We start from the raw sequence: 26,468 nt of genomic DNA on the forward strand, positions 1-26,468 counted from the left end.
TCTAGAAATCTCCTATTTCCTCCCCCTTTCCCCTACCTCTAGGAGGGTGCCCCTCCCACCTGCCCACTCACTCCTGCCTCAGCAGCCTAGCATTCCCCTACCTGGACCATTGAGCCTCGACAGGACCAAGGGACTCCCCTCCCAGTGATGCCTGATAAGGTAATCCTCTATTACATATGCAGCTGAAGCCATGCCCCCCACCCCCAATGTATACTCTTTGGTTGGTGGTTTAGTCCCTGGGTGGTTTAGTCCAAAGACCTTCTATGTCTGTGTGATTTGGCTGGAATACAGACAAACTTTTTTTTTTTTTATTAACTTGAGTAAACATCCCCCTAATCCCCCCTCCCCTTCTTTGTGGGTGTTCCCCTCCCCACCCTCCCCCCATTGCCGCCCTCCCCCCAAAAATCACATTCACTGGGGGTTCAGTACAGACAAACTTTTAATGCCAAAACACAAAGGCAAGCAGATCTCTAGGTTCAAGGACATGCTGGTAAACAGCAAGTTTCAGGTAAAGAAAAGCTTAGGTCCAGGCACTCAGGAGACAAAGGCATGTAGATATCTTGAATTTTAGTCAGTTCAGTTTACTGATTCTTTTTGCTTTAATAAAATAAATCCCTAAACCACATGATGCAAAATACTACTACAACTTTGGGTTTCTAAGTGTAATTTTTAACGTAATACCTAATGTTTTCTATGTATGAAAACAGTGTGTGTGCTTCTCATGAATCCTTAAAGAAAACACCAGGGGTTGCAGATTTAGCTCAGAGGTAAGAGAGCTTGCTTAGCAGGCACAAGGCCCTGGGTTTGGTCCTCAGCTTAAAAAAAAAAAAAAAGACACTAAAAGTAAATTCTAATAGCAGCCGAGTAGCAAGGCATGGTGGCATACACCAGTAACTCAAGCACAAGGGGTGTGAAGACCGTGCGTTAGGTGTGCGAGACCCGACAGTGTGTGAGCGCCACTACTACAGCTGTATGAAATCAAGCAGGTGACTTTCAATATGCTGCCTTACTTTTACCAGACACAGAAGTCATATACTTAACACAGTTACTATTGAGTAGTACATGAAGTATTGATTTTCTGTAGCATACTACGAACATTTTCTCTTGTATATAAATGCTATGAACACCCTAAAAATTAATTGCATTTCAAACTTTAAAACAAAATTTTATGACAAATAAAATAAAAACAAAAAGTAGGGCTCTGCCAGAGCATGACAAATACAGAGGCAGATGCTCGAAGCCAACCACTGAACTGAGAACGGGGTCCTCTTGGGAGGAGCTGGAGAAAGGATGGAAGGAGTTGAAGGGGTTTGGAACCTTCAGAGCTCCCAGGGACTAAGCCACCAACCAAAGAGTACACATAGACAGACCCATAGCTCCAGCTGCATATGTAGCACAGGATGGCCTTGTTGGGCACCAATGGGAGGAGAAGCCCTTGGTCCTACCAAGGTTGGACCTCCTAGTGTAAGGAACTATCAGGGCAGGGAGGTGGGAAGGAGTGGGTAGTTGGGTGGGAGAACACCCTCATACAAGAAGGGGGACAGGAAACTGGGAAAGGGGATAACATTTGAAATGTAAATTTAAAAAAATCCAAAAATAAAAAAAGTAAAAAGTAGGATGGGTAAGTAGGTAAGTTTGTAGAGTGCTTGCCTAGCACAGATGAATCACTGGTAAACCACATAAACCAGGTGTGCAGCAACTGTGGCATTTAGGATGTGCAGATAGAAGGATCACAAGTTTTAATTCATCTTTAGCTACACAGTGAATTCAAGGCCAGATTAGGCCACAGGAGACCTAGTCTCAAAAGAAAAACAGGAAGATGACAGAAATAATTATGTTTATTTTGTTCACACATAATACAAAACAAAGTATGGGGGCAGGGGCTGGCTGAGTATGGTTAGTCAAGGACAGCATCAAGCACAGCAAGCTCCTGACCAACGTCATCTCCCAGCATCCTACTTGGCTCTGTTAATACTGCTTCCTTCAAGTTTTACTTGTATTATCTCTAACCTTCAGCTAACATAAAGGGATTTAAGCTCTAACATTCATTAGTTAATATGTGTTTACAGTAAAAAGAAGTATGAGATGAAAACTAGATAAAATAAGGTTACAGCTAAAAGATCATTTGTCCCACCGTGGCTAGTTCAAGAATGACAAATCATTTGAGAGTATCAAGTACTTTCCAAGATTCTAATTCAGAAAAAATAAACAAAGTAGGCTATAAGTAGATATGTCCTTAACAATCATTAGCATTTAAAGGCTTACGTCATCAGAACATTTTGATTTATACTCCTGTCTATACCCTTTCAAGAACAACAAAGTAGACAAAAGAAAATTGCATGTATATTCTTATAATTCTATCATTCATGCAGCCATTCGTCCCTTTAATACACTATAATATGTTAAGTTGGAGTGGAACAATACTGACCTTTTTTGGAGACAGCTTCATATAGCTGAAGCAGGTCTTTAAAGCACTATATAGCCAAAGACAACTTTGATTTCCAGATCATCTGCTTCTGCCTTGGAAGTGCTAGGCTTGCAGGTACATGCACCACAATTCATGGGTCCAATACATGCTAGACAAGTATTCTAACACCCAAACTGAATCTCTGGCCCTGATTTTATTTTTTAATTTTACTCAGATTTTTGGGAATATTAGTAAGCAATAGTAGTTATAAACAAAAAGATACTTTTAAACAATCAACAGTAAAACACAAAAGCACAACGATTTCTAAAGCACCTTACAAACTTCTTGGTTTTATCACAAAATCTTAAGATTTACTAAAATATGATCTAAAAATTCTGTTGACTTCCTTGATACCTAACTCACCTGGTGACTCTCCTCCTGCATCTGGCACTTGGGTGGAATCTACTGAAGAAACCACACTGACAGCATTACTTGGTGCGCTCGCAGTAAGGGTGGAGGGTAAGACTGACGATTTTTTGGTTGCAATGATGACACTTCTGTAATAAAGTTTTTAAGATATAAATTACATCAATTACATGCATTTAAAAATAAAAAAGCTTTCATTTTCTTTTTTACCTTATTTTGTTGTATTATTTAGAATACTCTTACTACTTAAAATCTCTTCAATGTTGTCTATATTTATGTACCTTTTTTCTCTTTTAGAGAAGGGGGAAGGGAGGGGAGGTGAAGAAACACACAGGAAAGCCTGAATGCATAAACCAGAGGACAACCTTATGTTACTCCTCAGGCGCCAACCACATTGTTTTTTGAGACAGGGCCTTCAACTGGGCAGAACTGCTCAGTAGGCCAAGCTGACCAACTGGTGAATTCCAGGGTCCACCTGATTCTGTCTCTCCAGGGCTGAACTTACAAGAGCACATCACATCCAAGGTTTTATTTGTCTCTCTTTAATGCATATAAGTCTTCTGTCTATACTATGGGTGGCTGGTGCCCACAAAGGCCAGAAGTGGCTACTGGATCCCCAAACGGGAGTTACAAACAGCTGTGAACTGCCATGTGGGTGAAGGGAACCAAACCCAGACCCTCTGGAAGAGCATCCAGTGATCTTAACGTCTGAGCCATCCTTCTTACCTCCTCCCCACCCTCCCTTCTATGCACACGCCTTTTAAAAACACAGGTCCATAAAGATCAAACCCAGGTCCTCTTGTTAGTGCAGCAAAAACTTTACTCACAGCTTATTTCCCCAGCTTCATTGTTCTTAAATCTAAGACAATATCCTACGAAAATAATTCATTTTAACCAACATTTACACTACAATTTTTTTTAATTTAAGACCATCTTGAACTTTCTAATGAATGTAATCAAAGAGAATTGGCAGGGGGAGAAAGAGAAAATTCTGGAATTGAAGAGGACAAAAAATTAACTTATTTAAAAACTTCACAACTGATGCAGAAAACTCAGTATGTTTCAATGAGGAATTCAAGGCACCGCAAACTTAAAATCATAAAGCCTTAACTATCTAAAAAGAGAAAACAATATACAAGTAATGGATACACAATAGCTTTTGACTATTTCACACAGAAGACAATGGACAATTTTTTTTAACACAGAAAAAGTACCAAATAACCAGTTGTTTATATTGTGTATTATTCAAACACAGATATTTATGATATACCAATTTCAATTAAACTGCAATACTTTATACTAAAAGAATAACTAGAAGACCGTGTTAGACATAACTTAAAAGGCATTTTTAATTGAAGTTAGCTCCATAAACATGCAAAAACCCAGTTAATGAGGTAAAAGGACAGCTGATATATAATGTACTCCCACAGCAGCTCTTACTTTTAATTACCCGGTGTTAACCATCAGCTTAAAGTCTTCACCATTCAATTTATTTAATCACGTCTTCTGTTGACAACGGTGTAAGCTGAAAGTATTCCCTTAATAGCTTTAAAGTATTTGATTTTTAAACAAAGTTACTTAGATACCTTGTCCTAATAAATGTATTCATACTTTCTAAGGCATGTAATTCCATTATTTTAAAAATACATTTCTGTTCTTACTTAAAAACAAGTAGAACAAAGTGAAATAGGTTCCGTTTTACTTCACTGACTATCATTTGAGGGCAAATACTGTTGCCAATTAAATCAAGTTATCTTGTGCTAGGCAAGGCCTATTCAATGTACTTGGGGGTAGCTGGTGTCACATCATTATAAGGGTGACTGCCAATGTTAACTATATACTAAAAAACGGGAGCAACGGCCACCTGAGCCCCCAATCCAAAATGGTGTGCTTAAATCATGGGAGCTTATATCCAAGGAAGATCACTGACATAAAGAGTAGATATGACCTTGTGTGTGTGTGTGTGTGTGTGTGTGTGTGTGTGTGTGCGCGCGCGCGCACATGCCTGTCCACACATATATGTACACATATATATGTGCTGATGGCACTCTCAGGAAACAATACAAATATAATCTATGCTTGCTTTGCCAGAAATGTATATGCTAAAATGTAAAAAAATTTCCCATGTTCAACAATTAGGTGAAAAAAATGAAATATAAATAATTCACTTTCACATTTGTTCACAAAAGAGCCATCACAATCTGTTTCATGCATAGAACAGACACATACTGACGGGAGAATAACATTAGATGGTGAATTGTGGGCAGGCAGTGGCACAGCACTTTGTCTAATGTGTCTGAGGTCCTTTACTTGATCCAAAACAGTAAAAAAAAAAAAAAAAAATCTACTTCTATAATCAAAATTTAGGCATGCGTTTATCTTATGACCCAACAACTGTACGTTAGGACTTTGCTCAAGAAAATATAGCTATCCAATAATACAATTATGCTTGCAGATGCTTTAGAATACCTGGATAAACTAGAAGTTGCTAAAGTGTCCTCCATGCAGAAAAACAAAGTTCCTAAACAGTGAGTGCTGACGTGCTGACACAGTACACAGCACAGTACAGAGTGCTAACAAACTCAACGACATGGCTGAATCGCAACGGTACCATCTTCACAGCAATGAAACCCTAAGACACTTGTCAAAAAAAATTAAGGAAGCCTATATTCAAGAACACACTCTTTACTTCCTTTTTAAAATGAGTTTTGGAGAAGGAAAACTAATAAGCTTTTTTGTAAAAAGTAAAAATAGCGATTGCCTGTGGGGACAGAGATGGGTTAGGTTGGAGGGAGAGGGCTGACTCTGTTTTATGTAATAAAGTAAATACACTGGTCAAAACTCATCAAATATTACACTGCATGTCCGTTCTTTAACACGTACAGTAATTATTTGTACATGGCTAATTAAAACACAGCAAAACACTGATTTGGGTTTTTAAACATTTAACACACTGCTAATATTACTTAACAAAAGTGAAAAATAGCATATTTTTTATTCATCTTAGTAAATATTTACTCTCCACATTTTTGTACATATTCTCAAAATTTATAGTTCAATTTGAAAAACATTGGTAAGGTATACATTAATTTTATTTCAAAAAAGATAATAGATAATAGCTGGGAGAGAAAATGTAAAAGGTACTAGAAGTCAGTACCCTGAATTCCTGTTCCTCCACCATCTTGTCTGCTCCCTTTACAATTCCTAAGATTGCAGATATGTGCACCAAACACCTTTTTAAAACATTTTTTTTTTATTTTAAGGCAAGCTCAGAAAGATAAAATAACTTATTGTGGGTGGTTTGAACAGGTCTGGCCATAGATTCAAGTGTTGTGAATGCTTGGCCATAGGGATCAGCACTATCAGGAGGTGTGGGCTTACTGGAGGAGATGTGGCCTTGTTTAAAAAAGTGTGACACTGTCAGCTTTGAGGTCTTAAATTCTCAAGCTATGCCCAGAATGAAACACATGCAATCTCCTCCTTGCTGCCTGTAATAGCTGGTTTTGTGTGTCAATTTGACACAAGCTGGAGTTATCACAGAAAAAGGAGCTTCAGTTGTGGAAATGCCTCCATGAGACCCAGATGTAAGGCACTTTCTAATTGGTGATCAAGGGAGGAGGACCCAGCCCATTGTGGGTGATGCCACTGCAGGGCTGGTGGTCCTGGGCTCTATAAGAGAGCAAGCTGAGCAAGCCAGGGGAAGCAAGCCAGTAAGAAACATCCCTCCATGACTTCTACATCAGCTCCTGCTTCCTGACCTGCTTGAGTTCCAGTCCTGACTTCCTTTGGTGATGAACAGCAATGTGGAGGTGTCAGCTGAATAAACCCTTCCTCCCCAGCTTACTTCTTGGTCATGATGTGTGTGCAGGAATAGAAACCCTGACTAAGACACTGCCTGTGGATAAAGATGTAGAGCTCTCAGCTCCTTCTCCAGCACCTGTCTGCCTGGACACTGGCATGTTTCCCTCCATGATGAAACTGTATGCCAGCCCGAATTAAATGTTTGTTTTTTTTAATTTTTCTTTATAAGAGTTGCCTTGGTCATGATGGATCTTCACAGCAATGAAACTCTAACTAAGACACTGGTCAAAAGAAATTTTCAGAATTACCACAAATCTACATATGCATGATTCAGCCATTGCCTCACAACAACCTGTTTCTAAAGTTTTATTGAGCCATAATTCACATGCCATATAATTCATGCACAAAAAGCATACAATTAATGGTTTTTAATATGTTCACTAAGTTCTCCAGCTAGCATATTCACGGATATGTCTACATTATAATTATCTACACAGCATATGAGCGAAGATGATCAAGGTAAGAAATTACACATACTACCAATAAATTATAAAATATATCTGATAATAAATAGAAAATGAAGTTTTCATTCTATTCTTTAATTTTAATATGGGAGACTTTCACTACCAGAAAGGATGCGGTCCAGTTTCCCACACTGGGGAAATATGAAGGTCAGCGCATCTGAAATGCAGTGGATAACACTGGCCCTGGGAGAGCCACCTCTGAGATCATGCTTCCTCCCTGCGGTCTATTCTAAGTATTAATTGGTATACACAAAAAATAAAATTAGTAATTTCTAAATGCATAACCTGATTCAAATCAGTTCTGAAATGTAACATAAAGCTGCTAAAGCTATGGGCGAGATTAAAATAAAACCCAAAGTCTCATGATCTAATTAAAAACATAATAAATAACATGTGTATGTGTGGGGTGCCTCCTCTTATTGCCATGATAAAGTTTCAGTGTGAAGACTAAGCCTTTAGCAGAAGAGATGTTTAGCCCACTATGCTCATCCTGTTAGCATATATCTAAACCAGGACAGTGCATTCTACCTTTAAAGAGATAACCTAAAAATTTAAGCTTATCATTCTTCAGTGGGAATTAGCTATTTAAGAACAAAAGATTTTGCAGTCTCTTTTTAAAAAGAAAGAGACATATAAAAGCACAGAGCCCACTATTTTAAATTCTCCCATCTCCGACTCATTGTTTTCCCTCTTCTCCTGCGTTTTCAACCCATTATCTTTCACAGGCTAAGCACAGGCTACCACTGAGCTATAACCTAAACCTTAAACTTCTACTTAAAAATTAACTCAAAACTGTCTTAATGTTTAAGAAGTAATTATCTGAATTTTGAAAAATGTCAATTTTAACTAAACATTTCACTTTTTTGTCATAAAGAATGTAGAAGACAGAAAAACAGCTATACCAGCTAGCTTTTCAAAATGTCAACTAGAACACAGATACTAAAGTGAAAAGTTTACTTATAGATTTTCTTTATGAACTCACTACCTTTAGAACATTTAGAATACTTAGCATTTGCTCCATTATGTACAGATTTTTTAGGATGTACTTTTTACAGTGAAACTCACAGCAAGTGAGAATCATGTTGTTTTGTCATTCTTTTAAATTAGGGAGTCTGAAAGTTTTCTCAAAAATTAATTAGTAATAGCCACAAATAAAGCAACAATACATTCCAGACAAGTTTCAGAATTTTCATTTCAAAACAGTATCAGTTCAAAATATCACACACCATCACATTGCTGTTTTATCTAACATGAAAATGGTTCACGAAGGGGGGAAAAAAACCTTTTGACAGAGTACTTTAGTCCCTAAGGATTCAGTTGAAAACACAGACCAGCCCTTGAACCTTATCAAGATAAATCCCTGGCATCCATTAATCAATTGCCAGCGAGGATCTTCAAATTAGACAAGAGCAGTAGTCTTGGCATGGGAATGAACACAAACACCTTCCCTCTCACCGAGCCCCAGCCTGGCAGCCTTTCAGCAAGGGTCACTCATGGAGCTGTTACTCTAAACTTCCCAGCTATTGCTTGAGTTGATAATTCTTAAGATATGAGGAGAGTTCTGATTTCTGGCACAGCATTCCTCAGATAAATACATGATCAGAGGGATGCTTTGAAATTCCCAAAGACACTCCATTGCCCTGTGGCTGCAAAAAAACAGTCCTTCAAAAGGTGTCTCATGCTACGAAAAAAGACAGGGGTGAGATAGAACAGTTTCTGTTCCTTCAGACAATATGTTAAATGCATACCAGACATGTAAAGTTCCACAGAATACCCAGAAAAAATGCTACCACCTAAATTATTGGTTTTTTTCTATTTTAACAAACTTTTTAAATGCAGTACCTAATCAGGAATCCCTAAGTAAATGCATAATCTCATTTAAGGTATTGAGAAAAGAGATTTAATTTCACCATTATTGAAAAAAATGCCAAAATAAAACACTTTGGTCATTCATAAAAATATTTAAGTATATTAATAAGACAGCCAATTATGTATTTAGCCACCTGATTATTTATTATTATTAAAACTAGAACAAATTTAAGTTAATTTTAGTCTGGGTACAATAGTTCACAACCATAATCCCAGTTTTGACCAAGTCAAGGCGTCTACTGTATACAATCCAGTGCGCTGTGGAACCTGGGGCTGGCCCGGAAAAGATATTAAGATACAATAGTATACAAACAATGGAGAAAGAGAGGACGAGAACCAAACTATCCTAGAATTATGTAATTATGTAATCTAATGTGGAATAGCCTCCAATATTAGAAGCCATAAAATAAAACAGAAAACTTTAAGTTCAGGAATGAACAGAAAAAGCGATGAATTTTGTAGCCTCTATTCACAAAGAATTCCATAACAGTAGAGAGATTTGGCGCATACGACTGTATTCACTGGCCAGAGTAAGCTACAGCAGACAAGACATGGGTACAGCACTGGACAAGATGCAAGAAGCAGCTGTGGCTTCTGTGATGTCTGTCAACAACGTGCTGATGTCAATCTAACTCTAAGGCAATATTACATGAATATAAACTCAGGTCATTCAAAGACGTGAGGGACATAATCTCAAACTGGATCACTTGGACTTAAGACTGTCACTGAATCCTAATGATACACAGTGTGAGTGAAGAAGCATCTGCAGAGGTGATCACCAGCACGCACTGCTCTTACAAAGAACCAGAGTTCAGTTCCCAGCACCCATGTCAGCTGGCTCACAACTGCTGTAACTCCAGCTTCAGGGGAGCCTGGACTCCACAAGCACCTGCACTCATGGGTACAGATCCACACACTGACAGACGTAAATCTAATAAACGAACACAGGCAGTGAGGCACACAAAAAGTCAGTGCAGGAAGGATGTTTGCTGGCAAGAAGGGGTTGAACGGGAGCTAGACGAGAAGAGGAGGGAAATAAGGCAGGATGATCAAAGTGCATTATATCTACATAAAAATTGTGAAGGAATAAGTAAAAATAAGTAAAGAAGTTTAAAGAAGTTTAGATAATACAGTTAATATTTTACATTTTAAAAAGCATTATATCAATTTTAATTTTCTTATTTAAAGATAAGAGTATATTTATATAGAAAACACAGAATGTATTAAAACATATCTAAATATCATATTAACAACTTAATGTCTCAAGAAAAATAAAAAATTTCATAGTAGAAATTTTTCTGTACATAAGTTTGTTTCCAGGTAAAAATACTAATTTTTAAAAGTATGCATTCAACAACTGTATGCAGGAAGTAGAACAAAAGGAAACTTTATAAAACATAAAGACAACCCTAGACAGGCGACAACATGTCACAGCTGGTAGCGGAGCAGCAATGCTGAGGGCCTTGGACAGCATCCTGAGTAACAGACGTAAACTGGCTAGTCAGAAAACAGACACTCTATTAAAAAAACACAATAACAAACACACCAAACACACACACACACACACACACACACAAAACCTTTAGGGCTCCACGGTCAACAAGATTCTGTAGCTCACTTTCTCAGACTTCCCAAATGAACTCTTGTACCTACTGGCATCTAGATTCCAACCTTTTCTGATGTTGTTTTCATAAAGGCTGACACAATACTGGTAGCAAGAAACTGATGAATAGCATTATAAGTTCAAGTAATGTCTGAGAGGTAACCACAAAAACAAGAAAGGAAGGAGGGAGGAAGGAAGGAAAGAAATGGAGTTTTTACATGCAATGTACTAATGCCCTACTAAAAATATTCCTAAAGTTATATTAGTGGCATATAAAATGTTAATAAATAAAAATATTGTACAAACACAACAAAATTACCCTTATATTTTTATAAATTAGAATACAACATTCCATTCTAATGTTGAAGCCACAAAATGTAGACTTACATACTGAATTTCTGTTTACCTTTACAATTTGCAAACATAAGCAGACCAAAACGAAGGACTATTTCCATACCTGTCAAAAGATCTGAAGTGCACAGGTGGGTCAACAGACAGATCTCCCAGGGCGCCGAGGCAGGCTGGGGGCAGAAGGACCGGATCCGCCGTGACTCCATCTGCTGGCGTGTTAACCAAGCTCCGGAGAATGTCCTTCACGTTGACATTTTTTGAAACTGGAACTGATGGTGTCACCTTCCCATCCAACTCGTTTCCTCCATCATTTTTTGTTTCCTGAGATTTATTGACTTCCAAAGAAAGAGTGCACAGCACCTCGCTGATGGCATCTGGACCGGCGCTGACACCCAGAGGTGCTGCTGGAGAAGCTACAGACATACTGCTTCCTAAGCCAGAAGCTGCTTCCTCCCCGAGGCCAGAGGCCCTCCTTCGAGTAGAGGAGGTGCCTTCCAATGATTCTTCCACAGATGACAGTGTTAAAGAGCTAAATTCTGCTGTTGTGTTTTCTGCATTTTTAACCAAAAACAGAGGAGTAAATTAAAAAATCAAGAACTAATTTTTTACAGGTATATTAAAGTCCCAGTAGGCATCCAGGATTTTGTGTCATGTTCTCTCAAAAGCAAAAACTATTACATAAACTTTAAAATATAATGAGAGCATGCACCTCATAACCAAAATAGATGATAAAATGAATAAATAATGAATGCCTGTATCAACCTTCAGAAGTAATTGTAACATAAACATGGATTATCAAACAGAGTTGAACACCGGCAGTGCATAGGTAAAAGCTTCTACCTCACACAGTTTTTACAGCAGAGTAAATCAACACTGCGGTAATCTGGCTCAACAAGGAGCACACCACCCACGCCGCTAAGACAGGGCCACACATCCTAGGATTGCTACTAATCCAGAAAAGGCCTGAACTTCTGATTTTATTTCCTCCACTTCTTGAGTGCACAGATTACAGATATATGCCACCACAGCCAGATCATGAGGGGCTGAAGAATCAAACCCAGAATTTCATACATGCTACGTAAGCACTCTACCGACTGAGCTGAATCCCCAGCCCATTGCTCTCTGATCAATCGAGCTTCCAGTCGTTCCAACCAATATTCTCTTTTCAAGTTCACCGAAAAACTACATATTGTCAAATTTAATAATCAGTCCTCTAATAGCACTTGACAGTAAAGCAAGTTGCTGGATGTCCTCTGCAATTTGATAATTCTTTCTTCCTTCGACTCCTAGTTGTTTTTCTTATAACACTACACCAACGGTTTCTCAGTAATGTCTTCAACTGCTACCCTGATTCATTAGGTTTAAGGAACTTAGAAGTCGATCCTTGCGCCTTTCACTCCTTGGTTCTCTAGTCACCTCTATCTACATGTATTTTCCCTTAGTGATCCCAGCCCTCTCCACATACCACAACTCCACCCCACATACCAAAGGAACAAATATAAATATAATCTTATACACATACAGAATATATTGACTATTTCACTGCTCTATATCATCTTGTATGTCAAAATATCTAAAGTCAACAGGTTGAAAACTGAAATATTTCACCTTCGATCTACTCCAGTTGTCTTATAGTAATTATTGAATACCTTTTCTTTTAAAAATACCCACACTAATGTTCAGAAACACTGCCCTTCTATCCCCTAGATATCTGTGTGGTTACAACAACCCTAGTCCATCAAGTGAATGGACTGTCCCCATAACTGGCAGTGGAAGGCAATTGCTTTGATGAGCCTACTGACTCACACCTCCTGGTATTGAAGAAGTCCTTCAATCTGAGCTAGTTCAACAGAAGCTAACCAACAGAATAGAACCTGAAGTAATAGCCAGTTCCAAAGCTGAGTTTTAATAAGGTCTGCCAGACTTTTTCCCAGAATCCAAATCAGATCTGTTAAGAATTTAACTGACTTCTACTCTAATGAGAAAGACTACATGGAAATAGGAAAGTCTTTCAAAGTAATGGAAGAAAACAAAGAATCAAGACCTTCCCCCAGCATAACACTGCTGCAGTCAGCCAACCCCAGCCTAGAGCCTCCCAGCTGAGGCACTGGACAGCAGGGAAGCCATCTTACTCTTTCAGTCTCGGGAAACATCTAAGCAGGGGTGAGCATTCCCACCATGTCCAATTCAGATGACACCCAGAGAAATCATGAAATATGAAGGCTGTTATAAACTACTAAGCTTCAATGTATTACGTCACATGGCACCACAGAACTAAACACTAGTTTTTCTTCTCCTCTGAGGTATATTCTCAACACAGATTCCAAAGTGCTACCTAATTTTTTTAAATGTTATTTATTATTATTGTTGTGTTTTTAATATACATATGTTTTGTATATGCACACACATATATAGATACACACATTTGAATCATGGTGCACATATCATGCTGCACATGTGGAAGACACAGTGAAACGTACAGGAGTCAGTTCTCTTCTTCCATGGTGGATTCTGGGAACTGAACTCAGATCATCAGGGTTTCACAGCAAATGCTTTTATCAGCTGAACACTGGCCTCAAAGTGTTATTTTTAAAATACATGTCAGTAATAACTCTGTACTCAACACTCCAATGACTGCTCATTTCTCTTAAAGAAAAGTCCATAAACCATCTCTCCTGTCGTGCCTGACATTTTATTTATTATTACTTTCATTGCCTTCTAAAATACCATAAAATTTGTCTATTAAAAAATATTTTCTGTCTCCTCCTGCCGGAGATAAGCTCCAAGAAGGTGGAGTCTTTTCTTTCCTGTGTGTTCAAATCTACATGAATACAACAACCTAATACTGATGAGAACCTGTGGGGGCAGGGGTGCTGTTCCTCTCAGCGCTGCTAGTTCTGTAACTATCAACACTGTTTCTCTACCTACATTTCTGTAACTGAAAGCTCCTTTTGTTTGTTTGTTTAGTTGGTTGGTTGGTTATTTTTGTTTGTTTGTTTTTCCACACAGGATTTCTTTTTCTGTGTAGCCCTGGCTGTCTTGGAACTCAAGAGGCTGGCCTCAAACTCAGAGATCCACAAGCCTCTGAGTGCTGAGATTAAAGGCACCTGCCACTACTACCTTGCTAAAAGCTACTTTTAAAACTATAGTGATTACTATTAATTGTTTACACAATTTCCTAGAAATCTGTTGTAAAAGACTGAATTACCCTTCATAGCAAACACAAAAGTAAAAATTTTGTACTCTTTACTTACTAGGAATAACACTTTCCTATCTTTAAATTAGATGGATCACTTACAGTGCAAAACACATCTCCCAATTGTAAATAATAATACAATATGTATACTTATAAAAATTGAAGAGTTATTAGTAAACATATTTAAAATATTTTGCTCTTAGTAAATGGAATGCTATGGTCTCACTTTACACAAAGTTTCCAGAATCAGGTAAGGCTTTGTTTGAACTTTGGGTGTCAGAAAATAAACCATGGAGACTTACCAGGAAGTGATACAGTTCCATTATCACTACCAGCTTCCTTAAGAGACTGACTGTGCCTTTCATCTTGGGGTTCCAAAATGTCTCTATACTTTGAGACCATCAGAACAGAGATAAAGTACACAACAGCCAAAGCTAAGAATTGTGCTTGCTTGCTATCCTCCTGAGGCAAAAACAAAAGCAACTGTTCAGGCCACTACTAACATTTTAATCTTATTTCACATTACAACATTTAAATATAAAAGATTTTCACACATCTTTCAATGGACACAGAAAAAATGTATAATTTATATAATAATTTATTACTAAATATAATAATTCTAAAATACATTTGACCAAGGTCAAACATATTCTTGGCAGTAATAACATTAAATGTAAATGTATACAAACACAGAAACAGAAAGCCCAATTCAATTTTAAAAATAATTGAGTGCTCAATCTTAAGAGACATGTTGTACCATGCTTTAAAAGGCAACTCAAATAGTAATTATCACAACACAAAGGTAACTGATTCTTTCTCCTTTTCATCATAAAAATCCAAACATATAAACTTAATAATATCACAGCAATGTTGCACTATGATACCCAGCATGTCCAGAACAAACATCCAGGAGGAAAGAGTAAAGCTATCACAGAGAGAAAGGGATGGAAAAGGAACCACCAGAACATTTTAAATATCACAAACACACACAAGTCAGGACTAAATGTAAGCCATTTTCCTCAAAGGAAAGGACAAACTAAACTGAGGCACAGAGGTAGCCACCCTAGCTCTATAGATGACCTGCATGCATATGACTATCAAAGACAAGACCTCTGTATCCAGTACAAAAAGATGCTACACACATCACATCTGATAGTGCCTCAAAAAAGGTTTAACCTAATTATTTTAAATTTAAAAATATCAAATGTGCATCTCAGTAAGTTTCTAAGTCTGAAGTTTCTCCCGGGAAGCGGCACTAGCCCTAGGCCTTCAGCTTTGTGCAGAGAAAACAGATGAAAACTTAAATGAAAATCATCACCTACTGTTCTCATATATGAAATCCTCAAAAAATAAAAAATTAAATAAAAAAATTAACTACTGCAAGAAATTTTGGGTACAAGTTCATAAAAAAGGTAGATATCAAACTGTCCCTTAGCAGGTCTGCTTGATGAGTTGTTAGACACATTTCCAGTATTTCTAGTCATCTACTGCATTTCATAGGTTTGCAGGTATGAGTTTCTTAGTCTTGGTAGGAAAGATAAATGTACATTTTTCCTTTTTTATTAAACATCCCTTTCCTGTCATATATTATAACTACTGATGACGTGACCATTAGGCAAATCATTTACGTGGTTTTCTTAGTCATTTATTGATTTCTCAAGCCTTACTAAAAATCCTCATTCATCCCATCAAATTACAAAAGTTCTTAACTTCCTTCCTCTACCTCTTTCTACTGTGTGCCTGCTAGCACAGTAAAAATCTAATGTTACCATCTTCCTCACAGGACTATAAATGAGATAAGACATTCACTGCATCTGGCACTGTGCTCTTCAGTCAATACTCAGAAACCACTGTGTGGTAACAACACTCCAAGTCATAAACTTGTACTAAGACCTAGTCAAGAACACAAGAAGGCACTAAAATACCAGAGAAAAAGTAAGGACAAAGAAAAATGATACTCACAAAACTTCATATGAGTTCATATTTAAAGTACCCAATACAAATATACATGTGTTCAAACAAGTACTTATTAAAGATAATATTCACAGGATTGAAGACATTACAAATGACTCTATTTAAGATTTATATTTTATAAGACTTTAAAAATTTTAACATCAAAATCTGCTAAAAACAAAATTATCTTCAATCTTTAAAAAGTCAAAAGGACAGTAAGACATGTGACTATAGTCACAGCTCTGAAGAGACGAGAGCAACCAAAAGTTGAAAGCCAACCTGAGCTACATAAAATCCTACCTCAGAAATAAAACACAAATAAAAGCTTAAAATACCAATGGAACAGACACTTCATTATGTACCTTTTAATACTTTTTAACAAACCCTTGAGGGAGAAAGAAACATTAAATATTCAGTAAAATAATACAGTTTTAGAAGACAGTACATTATTACATTAAGTGCAAAGGGCAAGACTACAGGGTTTGAATTCTGACTGTCATTTACTAGCAACAACGTTTGAAGAGGTCACTTGAGTACAATGGAAGGTTTTGGATTTGCAGAGACATAAAGGAACCATCCAATGCTGCAGTACACTGCTCTCTCACTCTGACAGACAAGCTCTATTTATTCAGATAACTCTGCTTACCATCATATCAAGTGATATAAGATTTTATATCAGTTCTAAGCCACCTGGTTTCAAGGCCTGCCTGTTGAACCCATCAATTTCATGTCACAGAACTTCTTTCTCCTTCAGGTACCTCAGGCCCAACGACCAGCATGCACCAGCTGAGAGAATACTTGAGAGAAAGATGTTAACTTACGATGTCTCTGAAAACAACAGCTCGAAGTCGGTTAATGTCCATGTCCTGCAGGAGCCTGTCAAGATCTCTTACTGGAGATATACCGCCAGTCACAATGTCCACTGGGCTCTGTTAGAGATAAAATAAATAATATTAATACACACACACATTAAAACAATTTTTAAAAAATAAGTGAACACAGTAAACCATCAAAAAAGTATGTCATAACAATTTTCTCCCAGTTTCTTCAAATAAGTTTTCTTTCCTTGTGGGAGCTGGTGTGGAGGACAGAGTCATGTGGAAACTGGCATCTCTGAATGAGGAAGTATCATGGCAGCAGGGGAAAGTACCAGGAAAGCAGACGAGAGTACGTGCATGCAAGTATTTACCCTGAATTTAAACACGAACATCTGAATGTCACACTGACAGAAGACAGTGACTCTGAGAATGCACGTCAAATTTCTTTAGCTTTGTGTTAAAAGGAGCACGCTGTGTAGGGTCTTCGTTGTGGAAGATAAGCATGCTGCCATGCCTCACCTTTGCTGCAGATCTCCCCACGGGAACTAGGCAGGGTACTGCTTTCAAGCTTTTGGCTGCCTCTCCTCTGGCCTTCAGCTGTGAATGCTGCTGACACTCTAAACAATTCCTTACAGCCACTGCACACACTAGAAGACATTTTTTAAAAAAAAATTGGGAAAGAAAGAAAATTATATTTAAGGTTATAGCACAGATATAAATCACCTTCGATATACAATTCCGTTACACTTCATTCAAAATAGATTACCCTGAGCAAATTCCTAAAATGTCCCTAGACTATTACCTCGTGTTTATTGACCAATTTTATTCTCTGTTACAGCTAAGATCTAGGAAAGCAGCTCAGCTAGCACTGCTGAGACTTGGGATTCGATCCCTCACCTCAACAGTAAACTATGTTTGGTAGATATGCCTGCAATTCCAGCACTCGGCAGGAGGAGGAGGCAGGAGGATCACAAGTTCAAACACCATCTTCAACTGCAACTGCGAGCTCAAAACCAACCTTATCTTTATTGAGTACTGTTTCACAAACTGTCCTCCAGCCCCTTCAGAAAGTTCCAGGGAGTTCTGCTGAACAGAAATCACTCAGGAATGGAGTGCTGGCCTTGCTGTACTTCAAATGACTGCACCTATAGCCTCACAGTGCTGGGCAGCTACTCAACCACTGCAGTACCCAGCCGGCTCAGTTTAGAAATCCTTGTAAGTTTACAGATGGAGCAGCCCCACACAGACAATTCTATATTAGATTTCAACTGCACTAATTATAGTTTTCAATTTGAGATCAAGTTCCTATTTTTTTGCTCTACACTCTCCTCATGGACAACAGAACAAAAGAGCTGTCACTGCAATATAAACATCAGCACTAACGACAGGAGTTAAATCACAACTCTACTTTGTAATGCACAATACGAACTTTTAATTATAAATCATCTTAAAGCTATGGTCGGTGGCATTTCTAATGAAAATTATAATGTATAAAAATCCAATTATGAATATTTACTAGTTTATAGTACTTATTCTTGACAAATGTAGGGAAGTATCCCATTAATTGACTGCTGCTGCTGTTTTTTTACAGATTACTGTCTTCATAAAGCCACGGTTCCTGACGGTTTGCTTCAACGTCTTGGACCCTCTTTCCCCACTGTCTTCTGTCCACAGCAGGTCGGACAGCCGACTCTCAGTAGTTAGACCTAGACAGGGAAGCTCATGCAAAGAGAAGGGTCGCTTCATCTACCGAAGCCTCAACACGGGAGAGCAGAACAGACCTGAGACTCAGTGGTTTTGTTAAATGCTTCAATAAACCATGCCAGCTTACAGGAATAAATGTGGGCTTGAATGATGCCCACTGAGGAAAGAATCAGCATTTCATAGTACTCGGGAGACTCTAGGTCTCAGCCAAGATGAAAGACGTGCTGAGAAGATCTTCCCATGGTTTATAACATCTGAAAAGCTCTACTTCAGATCAAACAGAAGTTAACAGAGAAGGGTGGATGCTAGCCAGAATCTCCTCAGCAGCATGCTGCTTATGCCCACCTCATGACTAAACACGTTAGCCACCATGTGCACAAACACGGCAACATGGTTAGCACACACCTCTCCAATGTAAAAAAAATATGTACTTTAATGAGGGGATAACTGAAAATGTCACATGAAATTCTAAACAGTTTACCCAATCGGAGACACTGTCGCAGAATTCCTCCAGATGACATATTTTTTTCAGCTTCAATTTCAGTGAAACCAAGAGAACTTGCAAATATAAGCACATCCACAAGGCTAATGAGCCTCTGAAGAAAGGTTACGGAGGCTTCTATTGAAAGGCCTTGGGTAGGCTCAATATTCTCCAGCTCGTGCTGTAAAATGGAAGGTTTGGTTACTACATCCACAGTCACATTCATCACACACATTCCTCAACTTTCTACATTTTTTTCCCAGTTTAGGCTTTCTGGAAATCTACAACAGTAGACTGATTCTATTTTCATCAAAAAAAAAAAAAAAAAAAGCAAACAAACCACGAAGGTACGGAGAAGACTCTGACCATACTGTTCACAAGTGAGCGCATGCCTGGTAAAGCAGCATTCTTGATTACTGCAGTTGTTTGCACGGAGCCCACTGCACACAGCACCCACGACTCACACTAACGCACAGGGAGTCCTTACCGTGGCCGAGGTCGCAGCTGAAAGCAGTGGAAGTATTCCTCCACAAGCCATGACCATGTTGTCCATCACTTGAGAGATGAGATGAATCGTGTTGTGTACAAAGATGACATTGTCACTGCTATTCACGAAGTCCATAACTGTCTTTGTTGAATGGCTGTCCAAAGATAAATCATGTTTACTGATGAAGCTAAGGAAAGGAAATCACAGTACACCACTACCTGCTTCAAAAGAGGCAGGAAGTGCAGCAGATACTGAGGTGCGCACCTTCTCAGAACAAGCCAACCGCTCTGTCAGAAGACACTCTCTGTGTACAGAGCACAGCGCCTCTGCTAAACAGACACTTACTATACACCTGGATTGAAGAGTTAAATGAAATTATGCTCACTGAAAAGTCATAGCAAAACTCAGGAGGCAAGCAGCACTGTCTGTGCTATTTAAAACAAATTTTACTACTACTTTCTTGCATGGTGGTATAAAATTCTCTCAACTTACAAACAAAAATCAACAAATTGGATTCTTTTAAAATTATAAATCACACAATGCAAAATAATAGAACATAAATAAGATTATTTGTATTAAATATATGAACAATGCTGTACATAAATTTCAACTACTTTTTGGCATTTACAATAACAAGCCCCATTGGAATACCTACATTCTTGTTAATTCTAGTCTAGAAAAAAATACCGTAACAAACCTTGAGCAATTTTTAGTATGGGAAATTTTGGATTTTCCTGGGTTTGTAGTATAGAGAGAGATTCCACTCATAGAATGGAGAATAAATGGAAATGTGATAAAATACTAACCTAGAGTAATTTATATTCTGCTTTTTCAATCAAATGTCTGGGGTAATGCAAAATGTTTAACTACATTTCTTTGAAAACAGAGAATAAAATTCATATATGTCTTCTACAAAGAATATATGAGCAGACAAACCTTCTCCACATCTGTATATCTGTTTCTATGGAAAATAAAAGATCGGTGAGCAGACGCTGATGCATCTGAGACCACTTGAACTCAGGAATGCGAAACATGGTCGACCTGGAGTCCCTCCTTTGTTGGTCACCTGTATCTGGTGCTGTTTCTTGTCTTGGATGCTCCTGCTGCCTTGATATCTGGTAGAGAAAAGGTTAAGAACTAATAAGCAAGTATAACTTCAGCAAAGAATTCACTAGCTTCCCTGAAATGCGTCTAACAAATGCTATACAAAGTAAAATTAAACAAAATTACTAATGAGAAATCTTACCATACACTTAAAGCAAAGTTAGCATGGCATATACTAATACCGTAACTCAACAGTAATTAACATAGAGCCGTTATTATAGACCTTGCCACTGTGTAGCATATCACAAAGGAATCAAGCCGTTTTTAATTCTGAATATTAGCTAAGATGACAGTGTTTATGATCCAGACAGTAACTAGATTATTCTTCATTAGTTAAAATAAGAATTAACAAAGGTCAACATAATGAAGAACAGACAAAACAACAACAACCAAAAGAAAAGGGAGGAAATGAGGAACAGAGGTTAAGAAAAAAAGGGGTAGGCAATAATATGCATCCAACCACTTGGCCCACATGTCACTGTGAAACACCGGGAAAAAAAGAAAGCTGTGCCTCTCAGTCACACAGGCTCTCCTCAATTTGAAACCAGAATCATGTCTTGGTAAGTAATTTTATAGCCCAGATTTACTCAGAAAAGGAATGTGCTAAAACTGACTTAGTTGAAAAATAAAAAGCAAGCATTTCCTATAGTTGCTTTATAAACTAAACTTATGCCAATTTTGAAGTTAAAAGTGGTAATATTTGGTGATATATGTCAAAATAATAAAAGCTGCCATTTAATAACTCACAGTGGGGCTGAGAGTATAATCATTGGTAGAGTATTTACACAGCATGCACAAAACCCTGTGTTCAATCCTCAGCATCACAAAAATGAATGAATGAATGGTCATAAATTCATACTGTTAAATATTATAAAATCATTTGAAATATAGTATTTACATGTACACTTATGTAACTATATGACTATTGAACTAACCAAATATCTACAATTGTGGCTTTTAACTCAATGCAAGTTCATGCCAAAAAGACAATACAGACATGATACACATGGGCAAAAATGCAGGTAAAACATGCATGCATTTTTCTTAAGACAATATCTGTATTTACCTCAAGCCCATGTCGTTGAGGCTGTGGTGCTTCTGTGCTCGTACTGGCCTTCAATTCAAACCTCTCAGTATCTGAAGCAACACTAGAAACATCCAGCTTTGCAATCTTCTGCTCAAAAGTGGCAGGAGCCTCAGAGACATCATCAGCACAGTCACTGACTGACTCAGTTTCTCCAGCAATGTCAGTTTTCACCCCTCCACCCAGCATCTCATCACTGTTCGGCTGTAGAGTTGTTTGGGGAACAGGAACTTCTGTTGAGGTAGCTAAAGACCCGGCTGTGGCCACAGTTGGAAACCCAGACTCTTTAGAATCTCCAGTTTCAGGATCATTATGACTTTTAGTAATAGGTGCTTCCTCTTGAAGTTCACAGCCATTACCACACACTTCCAGCTCTTCTCTGCCTTCAGAGGCCGCTACGGACACGCTCTCGCCTTGGCGCTCTGCGGGCAGATGAGCTTCCTCAGCTTGGCGCTCTGCGGGCAGGCGAGCTTCCTCAGCTTGGCGCTCTGCGGGCAGGCGAGCTTCCTCAGCTTGGCGCTCTGCGGGCAGGCAAGCTTCCTCGGCAGGGCTGCCTTCTATGCCTTCTACCTTCAGTTCCACATAATCATCATCACCGTCTTCTTCCTCTACTCCAGAGTTTTCCAGTAATTCAGGCATCTCCGCAGCATCTTGTTCTGAGGGAGAACTTACAGAAGCACGCACTCCACTGATGGTCACTGTATCTTTGCCTGGTTCCGAAGAAGTGGAGGTAAGAGTCACTGGTTCTACTGCATCCGAAGATGCTTCTAAGTCACATGCGTGCTTTGCCTCATTGGTAGTTGCTTCCTCCATGGCGGCTTGATCCAGTAACTCTTGATTTCCTTGCTCCACTTTTTTTTCATAACCAGATATATCAGGTGCCTGCAGTTCAATGTTGGATGCAGAATCTATTGAACTTGCCTTCCCAATACTTGAGTTCTCATCACTATTTGTAGTGAAATGAGGAGAGATGAGAGACTCCTTCCGATCTGAGTGTTGAGGCCCCTCTGAAACATCAACATCCCTGGTAACACCAGTGTCTTCTGGAACCAGACTTGCAGAACACGGCCCTATTTCTTCATCACCTTTCCCCTGCTCTTCCCTAAATATATTGGCAAGGTTTTCTTTGTGTATTTCAAAAGTAACCTATAAGAAATACATATAATCAGTTAAGAGGTGCATTTTTATTATAAATTTATCTATTTATTTATATTCCAACCCAATATCCTCTCCGTACATGAGTACCATTTATAGAACATAAAATTAAAATTCTATCAATAATTTGAGGATTAATACCATGAAAACCCAGTTCTCTATCGTTTGTCTTCAGAAAAAAGTTTTTAAATTTAAATAAATTAGTTATTCTTGATATTATAGAAGCTCCAAATGTAACTATAAACTACAAAAGCTTATTTACACTTAGCTAATAGATACAAGTTATTTTCAATCCTTCCCCCAACGGTCAACCATTACTTTCAAAGTTTAAACTCATTATAAATGGTATCTCTTTCTTTTGGTTCACTTTTTTTTTTTTCTGTGCAATACAAAAGCTGGAGCCTTTATAAGAAAGAACATCAGATCAAATAATTTGGAAACCCCTCGAGTATGTACAGATCTATTCATCTTATTGCCATGTTAAACTGGAGACAAGTTATTTTTAAAAAAACAAACAAACACCACCAGAAGTTAGAAAGCTCACACCTTCAGGAATTGAAATGCTTGTAAAATCTAAGTTTGTTGCTTTACTAATTTCCCCTTAATTTATTCCAATAGTCTAAAAGCTGAGTAGTAATTAAACAATTATCACTCTTGTTATCTTTTTATGCTGTTTTTCTAAAGGTATTTGTGACTTAAAACTGATAATTTACAATTAATGACCAGATATTGTTCTAAATTACCCAGCTAAAAGACTACTCATTAATCTTCCCAATCATTTGATTGCTAATCTATAGCTGTTTGTAATGTTTGGAAAGCACTTCTATAACTCCCTGTTACAGATACTTATGTGCTAGTAACAGCAACATTCTTTTTGTCATTACTTGCAATTTATTTGACACTCAGATTTACTAAATAGATGATAAAAGAGAAATTAATCAAGATATTACCTTACTATTTCACCAATAATGTTTAACTCATAAAAATTTAGACTTTTTAAAAAATTAGCATGCATAATTAGCACTGGCTTTGCTTTAAATAAATGTATCTTTTCACTGTGTTATATCATATAATGCTTGCTGAATATGACTTCTTAGTTTCTAATTTGTATGTTAACAATGTTTTCCATAACAGATAAGACACGATTTCAATGCAACTGTATATGAGATATCATAATCAATGTACATCAGTCAAAAGGTTACTACTATAGACAAGACCTCTTAGAAAACGATAGAACAGCATTCAACAATCACACATGGCAGCAGATATAGCGGTAAAATCTAATTATAAACACTGACTAACCTTATACAAAGCACTTATTCATATCTATATTCAAAACTGACTTCTCTACCAGTAGAGTGTTCTGTTGAGACAACAAACATAAGGTATATGCTGTCTCAGGAAACTTCTAAAGTGAATGTATTATGAAGATAACATTACAAGCCGAATAGCAAAGGGAAACTATCCAATAAGAAAACCAAGTGATACACATCATAAGCACTGTTCATTCCTTCCTTCCTTCCTTCATTCATTCACTCATTTATACAATGAACCAAAAGTGATCTTGGAATAGATAAATTCACATGGCTCAAATATAAAAATACAGTATAAAAATGTCTTTCTACCACTCTCAACTTCAAATGCAAAAATCCTACAACAATCAAGCAATTAATCAACTATTAACTTTTCATGTATCATTTCAAAGCAGTTTTTCACATACACATAGATACAAATTCTTAGTTTGTTGCTTTTTAATTCAAATGTAGCAAATATAACCAATATTTTTTATAACTTTCACCTAATTATTCTTGGTGAATTAGCTCAAAATATTACTATAGCCTTATAATAAGTTGGTCTAGAATCTTTTTATAAATCTAAAGTAATTTTTATAGATTTTCTGTGAGATGTTTGATCATGTCTTTTGGACACAGATATATTATATTGTCTTTTCCTATCAATTTCTAATTAGAAATACTACCTTTAGTTTTGGGGCTTTTTCCTTGGGTATGTAAGAGCTGTGTTTGATTTTATTTTTTTAACAAAAATTGCTTGTAGGTGATAAGAGTTCAGTGTGCTCCATCAAACATAGTGCTTTAAGCATCTTACGTACTTTGAGCTGAGGAACTGAAAAACAGCAGCATGTGAAGGACCTCTGAACTTACCCTCCCATGTCTTAAGAGACAAGTCATGAAACTCAAGACATGTCCCCCAGAGGCAGCCTCCCTGTAGTGGGAGGAAAAGAATAACTTGATTTTCTCAAAGAGCAGATACAGGGAGGTATATAAATGTCTGACAACTGCTACTTAGAGCTCATGCCTGCTCATCTTATCTTTCCACAGTGTTCCTCTCTTTGTCTAACATAACATCAAAGCGGCAAATTTAATGGTTTCACTGATTATTCATAGCCTTATGAAAGGTTTAAATTTATTTTAAATGAATTGTCATGTATTTGCCATGCCTACCTTTTATCAATTGTCTAATTGCCAATAAGATAAAATGGGTGGTAGGGAAATGTTTTTCTCACAAATCTGCTGTCTTTACTTTGAAGCTCACCATCATTATTAGTAACAACTCATAATACATTCAAAATAAATGTTCTCCTTTCATAAAATGTTTTAAGCAACATTTCCTTATCAATGTGACATGAGTATGTAGTTTAAAGAGAAACCCTAATATCATTAGTATCTGTCTAAATATGCTAATATTTGCGGATATTCTAGAATTTGCGTAAAACAAAAGATAAACTTGGTGCTCAAATTTCTATTAAGTACCAAAATTCCTAAGTGGTAGTTGTTCACCAGTCAATAATATCCTTTACAATAAACTAAATTAAGCTCATTTTCATAGGTGATTCCGTATTCAATTCTTAACAAAAAGCTAACAAACTGATCGTTTATGAGCAATATTGTATTACTGAAAAACATTTGCCATCACTAACAAACACTTAAGAGCACTCTATTATCTTCATTATACACACATACAAACACATACATACACACACACACACACACACACACACACACACAAAGTTAAGGCAAATCATGACAAAATAATACAGTAGCCAGATTGTGACAGCACAAATCCATAATTCGAGCTTACTGAGACAGGGAGAGGTGAATCTAGAGTTCAAAGTGTAAGACCTTGAAGCACAAGAGGGCCAGGAGCCTCCCCCTGAGGGCCTACAACTGCCAGGTTCCAACCCCAGAACAGACGTCCCTACATGGATCCAGCACTGTCATACAAAGTAAAAAGCTTAAGCTCTGGACTTGAAAACCCACCAATCCCTACCCTAGAAGTCTCTACCCTAGAAAGCTCTACTCTCTAAGAAACTACATACATACATACATACATATATATATATTTTTTTTTTCCTGCCTTCTGCTCAGTTTTCTGCTGCTTCTAAACCGAGTAGAGGCGGCTACCCCCTTGGGTTTCTCCCCTCTCAGTGAATTTCTTGTATAAAGTTTGTTGTGCAGTGTGACTTTGTGGTATTCCTTGTCTCCTG

General features: G+C 37.6%; 1 protein-coding gene across 1 annotated transcript in view; it reads right to left on the reverse strand.

Moving 5' to 3' along the window:
• The window catches only part of Lrba (LPS responsive beige-like anchor protein), a 543,225-nt gene that overhangs the window by 407,583 nt on the left and 109,174 nt on the right, over positions 1 to 26,468 (reverse strand). The window contains exons 23-31 of the mRNA XM_032898147.1: positions 21,791 to 22,954; positions 20,557 to 20,735; positions 19,621 to 19,774; positions 19,134 to 19,314; positions 17,468 to 17,595; positions 16,952 to 17,059; positions 14,480 to 14,639; positions 11,088 to 11,538; positions 2,831 to 2,964 (exon numbers count right to left, since the gene is read on the reverse strand). Coding sequence (XP_032754038.1) covers positions 2,831 to 2,964; positions 11,088 to 11,538; positions 14,480 to 14,639; positions 16,952 to 17,059; positions 17,468 to 17,595; positions 19,134 to 19,314; positions 19,621 to 19,774; positions 20,557 to 20,735; positions 21,791 to 22,954 — 2,659 coding nt within the window. The remainder of the gene's footprint in view (positions 1 to 2,830; positions 2,965 to 11,087; positions 11,539 to 14,479; positions 14,640 to 16,951; positions 17,060 to 17,467; positions 17,596 to 19,133; positions 19,315 to 19,620; positions 19,775 to 20,556; positions 20,736 to 21,790; positions 22,955 to 26,468) is intronic.

This window comes from Rattus rattus, chromosome 3 (genome assembly GCF_011064425.1).
Source record: "Rattus rattus isolate New Zealand chromosome 3, Rrattus_CSIRO_v1, whole genome shotgun sequence".
Taxonomy (NCBI): Eukaryota; Metazoa; Chordata; class Mammalia; order Rodentia; family Muridae; genus Rattus; species Rattus rattus.